Genomic DNA, 18,289 nt, shown 5'->3' with positions numbered 1-18,289 from the left:
CAGGAAAATAACAGAAGCATGATTCAAAACCTCTCAAGAAAAATAACAAGAAGAAAATCCCAAAAACACCCACAAATCATGACAGTCAGACAGATGGATGAGCCCTCTATAACAAAGATTAGCTTTCAGTTTAGGTTTTCCTGGTATTGATTGTGATCCTACAACTACACATTCATTAGGTGATGGGATTTCAGTCATGTTCTAAAACTGCCCCTTTAATATTTTCCTTCATTAATGTCCTATTTACTTCACATTGCAATGATTTGAAAGAAACTGTTGAGACCATTATGAAAATGTTTAATGAGGTTAAAAATACAGGTCCTTCTCAAAATATTAGCATATAGGAATTTTGGGTTTTCATGAGCTGTATGCCAAAATCATCTGTATTAAGACAATAAAAGACCTGAAATATTTCAGTTAGTGTGCAATGAATCTAAAATATATGAATGTTAAATTTTCATCATTACATTATGGAAAATAATGAACTTTATCACAATATGCTAATATTTTGAGAAGGACCTGTATAAAAGAAAGGAAACAATATATATGTACCGTATATTCAAGAATCATGCTGATCATTTTGTGTGACATTAAATATAAAACTAAAAATAACAGTGCAATGAGACAAACCTATTTATTGAGTATTTGTTATAATCTTTAAAGGTTATTCAGCAGCCAGCATTTAAACATGTTTCCCCTTGATGCTAGTTAAGAGGAAATATTCACCACACTTAGCAAATATAAGTATTAGCTTAAGTGGACAATTAACATATGTTTAATTTTGAAATTAGTTATAGCTTTAATTTATTCCTGAATCTTTCTGTTTACTTTTATATGGTGTTCAGACAGTATGTTTTGTATTTACAATACAACCAAGTAAAGATTTGTAATAAACACACTCAATCCCCTCAAGTGGATTTTAATACTTATAGATATTGCTGTGCACTATCTGAATGTTTAAGAACGTAAAAAAACTATTATTTTATAAACGTATGCTGGCAGATGAAAACATAACACAACATTGTGACTTCTAATTGTGGATAAATGTACAAATCTGATCAATTAAAAAAGAGCTTACGTGTTTACCAAACTTTATCTATTAGATCTAAGCATGAATGGTGAGTTTATATCTTCCTTTGACATGTTTGTGAATGCCTACATGTAATTCAGGCCATCTTAATCCAACCCTGATACGTCTCCATGGAATAACAGTTGACAACTCCAGACTAAAAATCTGATCAGTTATCAGAGGTTTTGCCATAAACCTCTATGCTTTGAGACCGTTTTCTGCAAAAATATCATTTGGTACAATGCATATTTTCAGTATAAAAACAGAACAAAAAGAGAAGCCACTGGCTTCACTTTGTAAAATCAGTAGTTTTTCCTATGTTTCTTCTGCCCTACCCTAAGTAAGATGAAAATGTCTAAAATAAGGATACCAAAAAAAATCATTAGATTTTATAGAAATGCAAAAGCTGTTACGATTTAAAAGGAAGACTCTATTCCAAAGAGACAGTGACAACTCTACCCTTTTAAGCCAGTCTCATTTTGCAGCAGTTTGTCATATTGTCAAATTCCTGTCTTACTCCACTTAAAATATATAAAAGTTACATTTTCTTCAGTGATGTGCACAAGTTTGAGCAAGTCAAGTGCTCATCAAATGGGGCAGGCTCTTTTGATGCCGAAGCAGAGGAGACACATGAAAAGAAAAAAGATCCTATCAAGGTCTAATTAAAAATCAGCTCATTTTCATAAACTTCATCTGCCATTGGTAACTGCTGAAACTGATTTAGTTTCATTTGCGTCATCTTGAGGCAGTACAGAACATCATGAGCCGTCTTCCCTTTCATCATGTCAACTCTTATGTTCTCTCTCAATGTTTGCCCCTCTCTCAGGAAAAGAGCATACAGCAAGGAGGCGGTGTACAGTGACAAGCTGCAACATTACAGCACAGGAAGAGGTGAGTCCACTCTGATAATTACAGTCACAATTGCTAGAGGTTCGTTTGCAGTACCAGATAGTTTTCTTTAAATTGCGGCATATGTAATATTCTGCATTCCACATTGTAACAACCTTAGTCATGAAAATTAATAGATTTATTATCATTTTCTGATGACTCAAACCTTCTTTTATATTATGTAAAATATTTAATGAGTATTTACTAATTGGAGGAAGCATGTACACTTTACAGAACTTCGTATTGTATATTCTGCTTAACACTGCACCATTATCACAGTAATAGTAGTTAAGGCACGGGTAAGGTGGGCAGGTACATCTAACACAGCTGGAAGTCAGAAGGTGTGTAGGATTTCCCAGTTTGTGTCAGTTTATTGTGTTTATTTAAAAAGCCAAAAGGAAAGGTGGGGCATGCAGTGAAATCAAGCAGAGCATAACTAGATGGACCTGTACATTGTATTAAATTATTTCACAACTTGCAGCCTTAAAACTTGTTATTTTTCATTATTACAGTGTACATTTTAGATTAAATACAATCTTGCAAATGGCAAAGATGCAGAAGTACCCTGACATGTTTACATTCATTCTCTAAAAATAATGGTTGTTTATGCAGACAAGGGTGGACACTAGACTTTAGTAAAAGGCTTGCGACTCAAAATTGCACAGTGTTTTTCTTATTGTAATTATGCAACATATTAGGCTTTATTGACTTTCCCTCACTTAATGGATGTCTGCTGTCAGATCCAAAACAATACAATAACAAATTAGAATTACAAATGAGAAAGTAGAAAAACTAAAGAGTGATGACTAAGAATAATCTAAAAGTTGGAGTTTATTTATCAAAGTAGACTTTTTTTTTTAAACATTCACTAAGTACAGGCTCATGCCTCAGGGAACAGCAAAGCTCAATACTATCATATTTAAAATTTAAACACAAAGGTTTATAGGATATTAAGTATATATAAAATCAATACTGTTTTACAAATAGGCATACACACAGCAGGTTTGCCTCAATGCCTAAAATATAACACATGGTCTTCCCTAATTAAAAATATGCACTTGCATGATAAATGGGAGTTGGTTAAGACACAAACTAGCATTCACCTTTTTCTTTTTACAAGTCTAGCTTCCTCTGATTGAAATTGTGCTTAGGCAGCTGAGCTCCTGTGATATTGCAGCTGTACAGTTCCTTGCAAAATAATTCATATAGCTTCAACCTTTTGCACATTCTGTAACTTCACCACAACAAACTTCAATGTATTTTGGAGGGGGATTTTATGTGACTAACACAAAGTAGCAATTGTAAAGAGGAAGAAAACAATTTCATAATTGTATTTTTTCTTTACAAATACACATTTGATACAACTTTGTATAGTGTTCAACGGTTTAAATGTATAAATACATTTAAAAGGCACTGTGTTATGTTTGGTGCAAAAATAAAATGGAGATAACGTGACACTAAAATGACCAGGTAGGTTTGTGGATATAATTTTATTTCCTGTACGCTGTGACATTGACTAAAATCTCTTTGCAGTTGGTTGCTCATGATAGCCATGATTGAGTCTTGTCTAAGCGTTTTCCGGGCATTCCACTGATGAGGTGGACAAAGCCCAGAGGGGCGTACAAATAATCTTGGGCACACTCAGTCGCACACATGCACAAAGAGACGTGTACAGGCTTTGTAGCTCATATGAAAGCTCTATAATCTGCCAACCAAGCAGTCTGAAAAAAGGGACTCACACCCAGGGAATTGAGTTTTGTTGAACCTGACACAGCAAAGTGTTTCAACACAGTTACTTTGTGTCAAAGTCACAGAAAGGTGGCAGCTTGGGGCTCATTAAAACCACTGTGGACATGTAGTATAGGAGTCAGTTTTGCCATAGCTATATTTGGGAGAGCCCGATGCAATTAGTATAATGTAACTTGTAAAAAATGAAAGATCAAAGAATTTTACAGCTAAATAAGAGATTTGAAAACAGGAAATAAAATGCTGATAAGGGATCCTATTCACAGATTTGGTTGTTAAGCCTTCACACTTCCTACACTCAGAAACTCCCCCCATCGCCACCAACACCTCATGGTGTTTTGTTCTCCTCTATTCTCTTATGGTTTGAGTGACAGTTTGATAATGACAGTATTCGGCACAACAATAAAATTGAACCATTCCGTCAATTGTTTTGTATAAACCTCCAAAAAATACGCTTCATCCAGCTGCCTGCCTCTCCAGATGTTGTTGCGCACACAGCCTATGATGTCTTCCTCATTTTCAGCCCACCTCAAGAGGAATATTGTGCCAATAAAGTAGATATAGTGATGCAACTCGATGGCTTCTTTTTACATTACAGTAAACCCCAGGCATGTTAACGGAAAAACAAACTGGTAAACACATGAACAACAGCACTTCACATGAGGCATCAATCTCATCTGAGTCACCAAGGTGACATCATTTATTTGACTCTGAAAATTTTCCCAGAAACACTGTTCTTATTTTTTCCCTTTTCTTAATGATACTTTTCATCATGGATTCATTTACATTTCAAAGTTCAAAATATGTTCTTTATGGTCTCATATTTCACTAAATTAGAACCAAAACCTTGTAAATCATAGACCCTGTCATGATGTTGAGATGTTATTCTTGCTTTAGTGTTAAAGTGTCAAATTTATTCTTTTATTGTTAGATTAAATCTCAAATCTCAAAAGATATTTTAGATTCAAAATTATCAAAAAACTATGAGGTAGCTTTTAATGTACAGCCAATAGGAAGCTATGAGGCAAATGCCAAAGTTAGCATCACTAGTTGCTTATGGTTGAAACATTTTTTGTAACTTGTCTGTGACTCCATGACTGTGGGTGTCAACCTGAAAGCACTTAACCTCACGTCCAAGGCTCTCAGGTTAGCATACCCTTAAATTTTAAGTTTTTTTATTTGATTAGGACAGACCACATTAATCAATAGATTGGCAATATGCCTCGATGTAAATATCACATAATTAGAAAAACAACTAAATTCAGGGCACAGCCTTTCACTGTGCCTGATGCTGCAGTGTCAGGGCAATTTGATGTCCAGATGGAGCTGACTCGAAGATGATTGTTCTTCACTAGATGAAGTCGCATCCTTTTTAAAAGCTGGATAGCGATTTTCGAGAATTTATGCTAATGAAAAATATTGTGAGATTTTAATATGACAAGACCTAGAAGCTAGATGCTAGAAGTACATGTTACACCCATACTATTTTGTTTTTTAGAGAGGAGGAGAGATGAGGAGTTGCAGTGGTTCCCAGATATTTCATTAACCTCACATACACGCAGTATCAGAATAAACATCAAGGTGCCTTTTTACCCTTTATGCCCTAACCCAATATAAAAGTAAGGCAGATTTTCACACTAATAGGCCACAGTGTGTGACAGACAAATGATTTTCTGACATCAAACAATGGATAATTAGTTTAGACTTAGTCAGGAACCTCGACTCATATTACTGTGAGCCACTAAAATAGATTAGTCTGCTTCTTAGACAGACATGAAATGAAAATGAACTCACTGTAGGGATATAGTGCCCTGCTGCTGTTTGTTAATTCCTCAACAAATATAATCACTGAAAACAGTTAATTGCTAGCTCTTCATTAATGCTTAGACGTATGGAAATTAAATCTTTGTCAGAGAGAATAAATTAGGGGGCAGTAAGTCCCGTTGCTTGTATGAAAGAGTCCTTTAACTTAAAAAGATTTACGTTAAAGCCGTAATTCCTATTTGTTCTAAGACTGTATGTAAATCCTGTTAAGTAAGACCTCTAATTGGATTTTCCCTATAGTTGTACCAGATCATTGGAAGCATTGGTCCTGTGTGGTTGATTTGTGGATACATTAGACCCACTTAGTAAACAAGCATAGCTGACACTTAGGTCAATGACAGAAAATAGCATGGTAAAGTACTGTACGTATAAATGTAACTTTAATTATTCAGCCAAAAAAATAAGCCCAACTGACTTTTGCCCTGCGATGGACTGGCGATCTGTCCAGGGTGTACCCTGCCTCTCGTCCATAGACTGCTGGAGATAGGCACCAGCTCCCCCGCGACCCACTATGGAATAAGCGGTAGAAAATGACTGACTGACTTTTAGTGGGTAAGCTCCCTGTGCTACCAGTATACCTCTCAGCACTCAGGTCATGGAGTAGATACAACTGTTGCTTCTGTGGATCAGATTAAATAATGTGAGTCCCAGACTTTTAAGACTGTGGTGTTAAAGCAATGATTTTCTTGGTTGTGATCATCAGGGATCATTGCTAGGTTTGGGTAAGTTGCTGTTCTGAGATAATATCTTTTTTTATTCAAAACATGTTCATTACTCAACACTGTTCTGTTTGTAAGTAGCAGAGGTCAAAAATAGCAGAGGTAAAAATTTGCTTTGTTGCAACTGAATGAATAGGCACAGAAAGCCAGAACTCAGAGTTCCCATTTGTTAGCACATACTGAAGAGCTACATATTTGGTCTCTACAAATCACTAAAGAGGAAGATCGGCATATACTTCGCCTTCTATGTTCATGTTTTTAATAATAAAAAAAAACTCTGTCTAAATAAACCTGCCTGCATCCTGCCACATACAGGTCCTTCTCAAAAAATTTGCATATTGTGATAAAGTTCATTATTTTCCACAATGTCATGATGAAAATTTAACATTCATATATTTTAGATTCATTGCACACTAACTGAAATATTTCAGGTCTTTTATTGTCTTAATATGGATGATTTTGGCATACAGCTCATGAAAACCCAAAATTTCTATTTCACAAAATTAGCATATTATTAAAAGGGTCTCTAAACGAGCTTTGAACCTAATCATCTGAATCAACAAGTTAACTCTAAACACCTGCAAAAGATTCCTGAGGCCTTTAAAACTCCCATCCTGGTTCATCACTCAAAACCCCAATCATGGGTAAGACTGCCGACCTGACTGCTGTCCAGAAGGCCACTATTGACAACCTCAAGCAAGAGGGTAAGACACAGAAAGAAATTTCTGAACGAATAGGCTGTTCCCAGAGTGCTGTATCAAGGCACCTCAGTGGGAAGTCTGTGGGAAGGAAAAAGTGTGGCAGAAAACGCTGCACAACGAGAAGAGGTGACCGGACCCTGAGGAAGATTGTGGAGAAGGGCCAATTCCAGACCTTGGGGGACCTGCGGAAGCAGTGGACTGAGTCTGGAGTAGAAACATCCAGAGCCACCGTGCACAGGCGTGTGCAGGAAATGGGCTACAGGTGCCGCATTCCCCAGGTCAAGCCACTTTTGAACCAGAAACGGCGGCGGAAGCGCGTGACCTGGGCTACAGAGAAGCAGCACTGGGCTGTTGCTCAGTGGTCCAAAGTACTTTTTTTCGGATGAAAGCAAATTCTGCATGTGATTCGGAAATCAAGGTGCCAGAGTCTGGAGGAAGACTGGGGAGAAGGAAATGCCAAAATGCCAGAAGTCCAGTGTCAAGTACCCACAGTCAGTGATGGTCTGGGGTGCCGTGTCAGCTGCTGGTGTTGGTCCACTGTGTTTTATCAAGGGCAGGGTCAATGCAGCTAGCTATCAGGAGATTTTGGAGCACTTCATGCTTCCATCTGCTGAAAAGCTTTATGGAGATGAAGATTTCATTTTTCAGCACGACCTGGCACCTGCTCACAGTGCCAAAACCACTGGTAAATGGTTTACTGACCATGGCATCACTGTGCTCAATTGGCCTGCCAACTCTCCTGACCTGAACCCCATAGAGAATCTGTGGGATATTGTGAAGAGAACGTTGAGAGACTCAAGACCCAACACTCTGGATGAGCTAAAGGCCGCTATTGAAGCATCCTGGGCCTCCATAAGACCTCAGCAGTGCCACAGGCTGATTGCCTCCATGCCACGCCGCATTGAAGCAGTCATTTCTGCAAAAGGATTCCCAACCAAGTATTGAGTGCATAACTGTACATGATTATTTGAAGGTTGACGTTTTTTGTATCAAAACACTTTTCTTTTATTGGTCGGATGAAATATGCTAATTTTGTGAGATAGGAATTTTGGGTTTTTATGAGCTGTATGCCACAATCATCCGTATTAAAACAATAAAAGACCTGAAATATTTCAGTTAGTGTGCAATGAATCTAAAATATATGAATGTTAAATTTTCATCATGACATTATGGAAAATAATGAACTTTATCACAATATGCTAATTTCTTGAGAAGGACCTGTACTAGGAAGTATGAATTCACTCCTATCTTCTTCAATCGCCTGCAAAATGTGTCCATCTATTGAAGAAAACTGCAAAAGTTTTGTTTAGTATTTCTGTTCCCATGAGTCATTGTTGCAGCTATGCGTCATCTCCCCACAGAGTACATGTTTTATATGTTGGTAAAGATAGAAATGATGTTCAGATACATTTGCTTCATACACTTAGATGAAATCCCTTTAAAATATTCATGTTAAATTGAGAGTCATGTTTTTAGGCAGTGGCCAGAAAAAGATGAGTCCAGTTAACACAGGGCCTTTCCATAGGGAGGCAGAAAAATAAACTGTTTGCATTTTAAATTATTGATAAAAATGGGCTCTGCAGTGTGAGCTAGAAAGTATTGGGTGTACGTTTATTTAGGGGCACATGAACCTGAGATTTACACTAAGTGTCTTTAGATGTGACTGTTGCCATGAATGGTTCCCCTGTTGAAATGTCAAGCTTTGCCCTGGAGATCCTTGTAAATACTAAAAAAGGATGCAATGCAAATCTCTAAAAACCCTGTGCACTGAACAGAATATCTAATGATCAATTAAAGTTAAGGCAATTACAGTGATAGCTACAATGAACCTCTGGTCAAGAGCAAGGCGAGGCACTTTGATCCCTGGAACCCACCCTATCTTGTCCTATTTTGTCTTAAGACCCTTCTTTCCTTCTGTGTAGTTCATGCAAATGACCGGGCATAAATTTGACTAGATGGAGATGGGTTTATTCAAATTAAAGCTGGCAAAGTTTGGACTAAACAGCCCCTATGAAACTTGGCTGTTCTTAGATGTCACAGCAGAGATGATCATTGGATCTCTGGTTGCTGGCTGTGCATCATTTTACAGCATTTTAAATTAGTTTTTTTTAAAGTGTTTTATTCCCTCCCACCCAACCTCTTGACACAGTAAACCTTTCCTCAGTTTGAAGAAAAATCTTCAATCTGTGAACTGTGGTTGCTTGTTTCAGAATTGCATAAAAAGGTTGGTGATGGCATGGTGGGTTTATCTGATTATGAGCTCCTATAGGAAAAGGCTGCGGGAAAAGTGGTTCTACCATGATGAAACAGCAGATGTTGCTAGGGTAAGGGATAAAGGAGTGAAAAAAAGGCATACATTTATGCTTTCCATATACCTTGTCTCTCCCCGTCTCCCTTAATGCTTTGTCTTCTTATTTTTCTTTTCTGGTTTCACATTTTATTCCAACAAAGGTTTTTATTTTATTTTTGCTGAAGCTGTCCCTGCAACCGACCACTTACAATGTATGAGGCAAATATAGAAATGAAATTTTCATTGTCACCTGTTTTCTGTCTTATTGCTGATTTGGGATTTAAAGGAAACAGTGTCCGCAGTACTGAGAGCTAGTAGAGGTTGTAACATTTTTGTTATATTGAGACCTAAACTACAATTTAAAGATTAATTTTAATTATCAGAGCATTAGGAAAGAGTATCTCCTTCTTGAAAGCTCACTGAGCCCTTTGGTTGTTCTAGAACTCTCTTTGCGAGCCGACATGTCTAACTGCCCCTCCCCACTGGGCTGCCCGACCCACTTCTCAGGCTCTCCGGGAATGAAGATCTACATTGACCCCTTCACTTACGAAGACCCTAACGAGGCAGTGCGAGAATTTGCCAAGGAGATCGATGTCTCCACTGTCAAGATTGAGGAGGTCATCGGTGCAGGTATGATTAACAGTGCATAGAAGGAATGAATTTCTGTGTGCACATTTGCGGTTTTTGTGACATGATATGGATGTGGGCTGCTGTGTTTTGTATGCTTCTGCATATTGTATTTGAAGTGCATGTGTGTGTACCATTAAGTTTAACCGGAATCTGCTCTAGGTCAGAAAGTCAGCCTGTTTGTCTGATGAATCAGATGGAAACATGTCAAGGGCTAAAGCCAAGCACACCAGCAGTATGTAGGGCATAGGACCCAAAGGACTTAGATTATTCAAGCCTTTCAGCTTATCCTCCTTGTTTCTGTTTTATTTATTCTTATATTAAATACCAGTGTGTTCTTTTTGCAGTGTTTCCCTGCATCACACATATTCTTCACATTGTCAAGCAAAATAGTGTGGACCCTTGCCACAGAATGAATTTACAGTGTCTTTTAAAACTTATGATTAGATACTAGGAGTTTTGAAAATACTTTTTTAATCTGACAGGTGCATTATGGTCATGTTTATTACATTCCTCTTTTATACAACTGGGTGCAGTTTAGTTTTCCTGGCAAGAGGTCATATTGTGCTTCTTCATAAAGGTGCTAAAATAGTAGTAGTGTGATTGGGCCTGGAATAACTCCCGAACCATGGCCTACTCAGCAAGCTAGGTGCGAGCTAGGGTAAAGATAAGAAAGCAAGGGGGCTAACTAATTAAGGATTTCCATTTGTTGAAATCTTGGTGTGGTGTCTCTACAGGACAGCAAGCTGGTGATAATTAATACAATGGGTGCCAGAAATTTACCAGTCAGTATTTGGCTGATTTTCTTCTGTTTGGGAATACAGAGACACTTGGCAATCTTTTAGGATAAGGTGACTGCTGTGAGTCAGACGGACCCACACTGTTGAGAATATCACTAGTGGATCAACACTATCAATAGAGTAGCAAAATACTCAGCACGCCTGAAACATACATAATGAACTAGCACGGTAGGACATGGAAGTTTGGCTAATTGAAAAAAACTATAGTGGCTTTTGAGCTGATCAAGGAGATCAGTTCATTATTTCGATGAAAACTCCTTTATACTCCATTGTTTCTGACCAGGAGAATTTGGAGAAGTGTACAAGGGTCGTTTGAGGCTACCTGGTAAGAGGGAAATTTATGTGGCCATCAAGACCCTGAAGGCTGGCTACGTGGAGAAGCAGAGGCGAGACTTCCTGTCCGAAGCCTCCATCATGGGCCAGTTTGACCACCCTAACATTATCCGTCTGGAGGGTGTCGTCACAAAAAGCCGTCCAGTCATGATCGTCACAGAGTTTATGGAGAACGGTGCCCTTGACTCGTTCCTTAGGGTAAGTGATCTCTGTGAAAGCAAGTTGCATGTACAGTAGTTGTTTATGGGATTTAGATGAAATATTCATGTAATTCGACACAGAAAATAGTTAGAAGCAGTTGATGTTGGAATTTGTTTTGTCTAATCATAATTATAATGAGCCTTTTTAATTTGTCTGGTGCCAAATTAAAATATATTTATTTTTGCTGTATTTATTAATTGAATTACAATGGCTTAGATTTCAGTCATTTATAATTTAAATATTTCCACACCAGCTTAGTTTATCAGCCTTTATTTACTGTAATAGCCTTTGAAGCTATTAATAATAGATTCTTTCTTTTTATAATTATGATTGAACAAACATGTAGATTAATCAATATTCTGCATTTGTTTTCCCTCATTCAATCTCATGGACTGGAATTCTATTCCACTGGGCTGTTTGAAGTTGACTTTGCTAACCGCCACATCTGACTTGTGTTTCTGTTGAGCTCTCATTACCCTCTCATTTGTTGTTTAGTTTCAAAGGTTCAAAGCCTGCTCTTGAGAGCCTATAGACAAGCATAAGAGCACCAATCAATGATGCTGGACAGATAGATGTGTGCAGAGCTCAGAATGTTATCACAATGTGAATTAAAACCAATATACAATTGGTAAAAAGGAGGGAATGGCAAAATAAAAACAGTTGAGCAGATGAAACTGCCTGCACACAGGATGTTCCTCTCTTTTGTGGGTGTTGGAATGACAACATATCTTGTTTTCTTGTCTTTTATGTGCATATGCCCTCTGGTTGTGTTAGTAATTATAAACTGTCAGGTTTTTCTTATTCTGGAGGAGAAGAAGTTAATCCAAATGAGTAGCCTTGATGCATCAAAAAATAGTACGAACAGTTTCTGCACTTTGTGCTGTAAACTTTCAAGTCAAACTCTGATTAAACAGCTCAGCTAATATTAGACTGTTTGTCAGCCATTTAGCTGTTAATTTGAAGTGAAGTTGAAAGATTTGGACATAGTCCACATCCTTCTTTATTCCACCCAGTTTATTCAATGCACCAGGCAAGGCTCTTACCCCCAGGTTTTCTACCATTGTGTGTATAGGTGTATGAAAGTGTGAGCATTGACAGTGCGACAGGATGACTGTTGTTCCTCTGTAAAAGTGCATTAAGTGGTCAGTATGACTAGAAAAGTGCTGCATAAGTTCACTCCATTTACTATTTTGACACCACTTGCAGTGAAACAGACCCTTAGCATGATGCTACCCCACCAGTGTTTTCAGGTGTAAAAACCTCACTTTAAGTCCTCCAAACACTTTTTGTCATCGTGGACAATTACCTCTTCTTATAAAAATGTTGCTGTAGATGACATTTGGCTTGTCCATGTGGGAAGTTGTAAATTCCTGCTGAGCTTGAAGGTGTAATTTTCTGTGCAAGAGCTTCTTTTTTGGTCAGTATTCTCAATTCAAATGCAAGTTGATGTTAAAACCAATTCACTTCTAACTCGCAATCAGACTTTAAAGATCAGCCAAAGTATACCAAGCCTAGATGTTTTGCTCAACAGAGTCACTGTATTTCAGTGAAGAATTAACTAAATTTGATAATTGTAAGCATCTCTCAGCCATACGTTAATTTTTGCGAAAATAGCATCTAATAAATGATTTTCATTTAATTTCATCTGTCCTCCAGCAAAACGATGGTCAGTTTACGGTAATCCAGTTGGTGGGAATGCTTCGTGGGATATCAGCAGGGATGAAATACCTCTCAGAAATGAATTATGTCCATCGTGACCTGGCTGCACGAAACATCCTTGTCAACAGCAACTTGGTATGCAAAGTTTCCGACTTTGGCCTGTCACGCTATCTGCAGGAAGACACGTCAGATCCCAGCTACACAAGCTCTCTGGTGAGTTATTTTGATTCTCTTCTTTATTTTGCTTCTGTGCGCTGGGTAATCCTCCTTGACTAATCTAGTGGTTATAATTTAGTCTCGATGCATTTTTTCCCCTGACATATACAGCAATTTAAAAACACCCCTCAAACCAAAACATGTCAGCCAAGTTTTGACTTTGACAATATCTCTTTCTTTCTTGAAGCCCTTTTTCCCTTTTCAGCGCCATTCATTTTATAAGAACTGTCATTTTTCTTCCTGAAGCCCACTCCCCCATCATTTTCTACCACTCTGCAAATCATGGACCGGAGGTCTGTCACATCTTCATTAGCGTAGAGACAAGACTCCTCTGGGAAAGCTCCTCTCTTGTTGGCATGTCCAAAGAGCAGAGAAACCAAAGGGCACCGCAGCCTTTCAAAATGACATCTCCTACCTCTTTCTCTCTCTCTTTCTCTCATCCCTGTCTCTCCCTCTTCATTCATTATTACTGGGGCATCATGGGAGGCTTTGGCTCCTCATTAACTCATCCACGCTACAGATCTGTAATTATTAGCAGCCATCGTTAGCTCATCTTCAGCCTCTCCTCTTCCTAATTCAAAACACACTGTTACACCCTCACAAACACACAGGGCCAGGTCATTAGGATGCCAGACATGCCTCAGGTTGCATAGGTGGTTTTGAGTGTCTGTGTGCATCAACATGTATGCAAAAGTGTCTGTGTTTGTGTTGGGCTCTCACTATTGTCACCTCATTGAATCTGTTTAAGTCTTTGGTGCAAATTAGGTTGTTTACTGTTTGTGGCACATGTGTTTCCATCTGTTTCTGCTTTGAGTAGATCTCAGATATTTCACTACACTAAAGTCACACAATAAGGTTAAAAGAAGGAGCAGAAGATTCTACTTCATGACACCTTTATGTCTTACTCAAACATGGCAACAAGATGGATATGTTGTGCATTTGAATGTAATATGCCCCGCAAATTGCATTTTTTTTACCACACCACACCTGTCTGGTCCTGATGGAGGTCTTGTTGGGATCTTTAAAGACAACTGCATCTGTAATCTGATGGACCATGTCTCATTTACTACTTCTGAATGTCAGAAATGTCAGTAGTTTTGCAAAATATATAGGATTTTAATTTATTGACCCTTGATAAAACTAGACCTTTCTTTCTAATTTCGCACATTTTTGGCATTAATTATCAAATGGGAGAAGAGGAATTCTTGATGATTTTAAGTTGCACATTCATGACCCTGCCTATAATGATTATTTATTTTGTAACTATCACAGCAATTTAACCTTGAACAACATGTTTCTGGGGCCTCTTGTAAAATGGGTTGCACATTGGAACATTTATTTTTCTTTATGACTATACATTGACCACTTACAAGTTGAAAAGGTTCATGTTAGTGACCACAGCTGTATTTTCTATAAAATGCAGACTGATATTGATCCTGTTCTGCCCAAATTAAAATCAGAACAACAGATCATTACTCTGTTAACAGTTGATGCACTATGCAATATCTGCATTATTTGAGGAAAAACGTAATGATGATGAAACTAACTCCCTCAATATATCCTTAAATCAGCAGTGCTGCTTCCTTCATTTTAGAAATAGTAGTGCCTGTAAAAAAGAGATTTGTTTATCACAAAAGGAAAAGTGATATTTGTGGTTTTAGAACATGTCTGACAACTGAAAAGCAATGGAAAACAATTCACGAGCTGCACTGTAAAAACTGTTTTCTTTGAATGAGAATGAGAAAATTATCCAAAACTGCTTACTTTGCTAGACTTATAGCCTCAATAAATTCAATAAATAAAAACATTTCCTAAAGCTTATCTCATACCTGCATTTTCAAAATCTGACTGTGATGACTTTCTGACATTCTTCAAGAGAAAAATTAAGAATATGAAGGCAAAACTTTCACATACACCTATTTCCTATTCTTCTATTTATCCTTATTCTTCCAAGAATAGTCATCTTTCAGACTTCATAATATCTCCTATTACTGTTATACAGATGATATTCAGCTACACTGCTCAATGTCTCTTGCAGGTCAATCAAAAAACTTGTCTGAAGCGTTTTTTATTGTTTGAAAAATATTTCCAAACTAAGAAAGTTGATGTCAAAACAGAAACAGGATGATTTCTTTGTAATCATGTGTTAATTCTATTGTTTTTGTTTATGCCCTCTTTGTGTAGCACTTTGTGAATTTTATCTGTAAAAGGAGCTGTTTAATAAAATAATCTACTTATTTCAAGATACTGTAATTAGATCATTAACGCCGTAATAGATGTATAATAGATGTAATAGATGGGTATGTTGGTATTACAACTACTAGGTATGGAACTATTCATAACTGCAATGCCCAGTGTTTGTTTTTATTCAGTTCTTGTCAGACATTCCCATACATCATCAATGGTTTTCAAGTTTTATTTATTTTTTTCATCTTTAAAGGAGGAATTTGACTCATTCTTTTTTCCATGAATCTCTTTAAAACATTTTTGTTTTGTAAGTTTTAAGGCAATTGTGGCCTTTATTTGCAGTAATCAGACAGAGTGAAGGGAAGACAAGAATCAAAGGTCTGAAGGATGGGATTGAACCTCAGGGCTGCTTCTAGGACTAATATCCTGTGTATACGGGGTGCCCTGTGTACCGCTATGCCACACACCACACCGACTTCAGTAAATCAACTTCAAAAAAACAAGAATTGGGCAAAGAACCTAGAAAATGTGTGGATTTTACAAAGATCCAATCTGGGTCAAAAGTATACATAAAAGACTAAATTTATACACACATACTGACTACAATTTGGGTAAATGTCTCTCAACAATTTCCAGAGAAACCAGACTTTTTGTAGTGATCACCAGCTTCCTGTAAATTGTAGTTGAATGTTTGACCCCTGTGGGCATAATTAGAAGAGGTCATCTAAACTAGCTTGTTTTCCTGGCAAAGTCAAAGCTTTTGAGCTTAGGCAACACATTGTCAATAGGGTCAAGGTTGAGTCCATTCCAGAGGTTAAATGTCAGTGCATCTCATTACTGGTCCATTCCCAACCAGTATGCTTGGGATCATTGTTCTATTAGACAATCCCGTTTTGTCCAACTGTTTGCTTGTCCATGTGAGCCACTGAAAATTTAAGCTTGAGCTTAGATTTCAATTTTGGAGAAGTTGAATTTTTCTTGGTCAACACACTCTGAATCCTAGCTAATGTTCAACCCACTTCACTGTCAATATTTGCACTGTTTGCCAGAATCTTTGATTTAATGGTTGGCCAGAGCCTTGATGGTTTTTGCACTCTTCCTACACATGCCAAACAACTTCCTTTAACAACTTTCCTCCTCAGTTGTAAAACTTTGTAAAAGGTGGATGTTCCAACCACACAATGATCCAATGTTGATAGCTACAAAAAGTGCACAGTGTTTTTACAATTAGTTAAGGAACTTTTTAATATTTTATGTGGTGTATATCAGTGGCGGATGCTGGTCTTTCAAGGAGGGGAAGCTCAATTTCAAGATTGGTGATTTGCTGATTCACTGCCCCATAGACCCCCAGAGACGCTGAGCGTCCGATGGGCGGGACAAAAGCCCAGCATTTTTGCTTCGCTATTGAACTCACTGTTTAAAGCACTGTGAAGCTGCGGGAATGAGTGAGAGGAAAGCCGCGTCGTTACCAGTGATAAGAAGCTGATTCTGAACAAAAGTTGAGCGCGTTGTACTGCATATTTAGTCACTGACATGTACACACAACAGTATATATTTGATCACTTATTTTTTGACATTTTAGGGGAAGCTCAGCGTCCCTTGCAATCTTAGAGCAATCGCCAATGGTGTATATAATAATTAGCATAACCATTTGCACCATAATTTTGTTTTAAAAGCAGCAGGGCTATGTGCTGAGCAACAATGATTGGCGACCCTTTCTTGCAGTGTTCTGACTTCTGCTCACCCGCCATATTTAAATCTGTGAGTTGTAATTTTCTAAGATGTTGTCGTATGGTGATCACCTGCCTTTCCCTAGCAGATCGCTAGTTTTCAATTACAATATGGTCCAAGACCACAAGCAAAAAAGCCAGTTGTTTGTTCTCCATCTTGTTTTGAGAACAAATGGCAAGATACAGGCTTCTTGGTCAGGCTTTGCTTGTTTTGCCGTTGGTTTCTTATTACCACCACATGCTGCAGCTGTAGTGCAGTTTTCCTCACAATTTCTCCACATGTCATTAGGCTAATTTAAATAAATATTCTGCAGCCTTTCACAGCAGTGGAATCAGAAAGCACACAAATTGCCTGGGATTCTTAAAAAAAATCCAGGTATTTAAATTATGTTTTTTTGATGGAGGGGTATTATAACCTTTTTAAATGTAGTAAAGTGATAAAAAATGAAAAAGGGAAAAATATTTTTTCTTATTGCAAGAAAGTGGTAAATTCATTTTATTCTGAACACCGTCAAGCTTATGGGAGTATTGGATTTATAATAGTCTCATATTTATTTGCTACACCTTTTATTTCCCTCAGCCATGTCCTGCATTTCGTCTGCCCCGTTCTAAAACTTGTTTTACACAACTGCCATGGGGTTTCCTCTTTTGCAGTTGCTTCATGGTATACAATGTAAGCATGCATCTCAGTGGCAGGGCAGTATATCTTATGAATAAATATGAATGCATTTTAATATATCACTCTATAAAAGGTTCATGAGCATCAGAGGTATTAAAACACTTGTAAACCTTGAGATCAAAAACACTCTGGTGGCGTGTGAGTTTGTGCCACACAAGTACAAAAAAGTTCTTAAAATAAACTATTCCCATCTGAATATAAGATAATAAAAAATAACAATAACACAAAACACAGTCAAGAGTTTTCTTTTGCATTAATTAGACTTGAGTTGATCACCAAGGTGTGATGAGCAGCAGTGTCCTCGAAGCCAAAGGAGATCTGACCTTACATTCGGGTGACTGAGAGCTAATTGCTCCCTAGGAATAACATGCTTTGTATGCTTGAACCCTGTGGCTAAACCTTGCTGAATGGGTATTATTTAACAACAAAGAGGAGCAGCACCTCAGCTGTTTGCACCACTGAGCTGGCTAATATAACAGGATTTAAAAGGATTGGGCTATAGATTGTGGTCAGTGTTTTGATGTTGGTTAATGCAAAACTGTATAAAGTCTCTTTGAAGGTATTACTTGGAAAACCCAAAGATCGAATGAACTGTCTGATGTCAAGACACTGAAGGTTTT

The 18,289-nt window shown here is 37.6% G+C and overlaps 1 protein-coding gene across 2 annotated transcripts in view; it reads left to right on the top strand.

The window, feature by feature from the left end:
* LOC124869964 (ephrin type-B receptor 1-B) overlaps window positions 1-18,289 on the top strand; it is a 285,573-nt gene that overhangs the window by 229,688 nt on the left and 37,596 nt on the right. Inside the window, exons 9-12 of one of the 2 annotated variants that reach the window (XM_047368261.1) lie at window positions 1,896-1,960; window positions 9,745-9,867; window positions 10,948-11,195; window positions 12,855-13,070. In XM_047368261.1, coding sequence (XP_047224217.1) covers window positions 1,896-1,960; window positions 9,745-9,867; window positions 10,948-11,195; window positions 12,855-13,070 — 652 coding nt within the window. Of the gene's footprint in view, window positions 1-1,895; window positions 1,961-9,678; window positions 9,868-10,947; window positions 11,196-12,854; window positions 13,071-18,289 lie in introns of both variants that reach the window. The other variant, XM_047368260.1, reaches the window with a different exon arrangement.

This window comes from Girardinichthys multiradiatus, chromosome 6 (assembly GCF_021462225.1).
Source record: "Girardinichthys multiradiatus isolate DD_20200921_A chromosome 6, DD_fGirMul_XY1, whole genome shotgun sequence".
Lineage (NCBI taxonomy): Eukaryota > Metazoa > Chordata > Actinopteri > Cyprinodontiformes > Goodeidae > Girardinichthys > Girardinichthys multiradiatus.
Note: the sequence above shows the minus strand (reverse complement) of the source record. Positions and strands in the feature narration are given on the sequence as shown.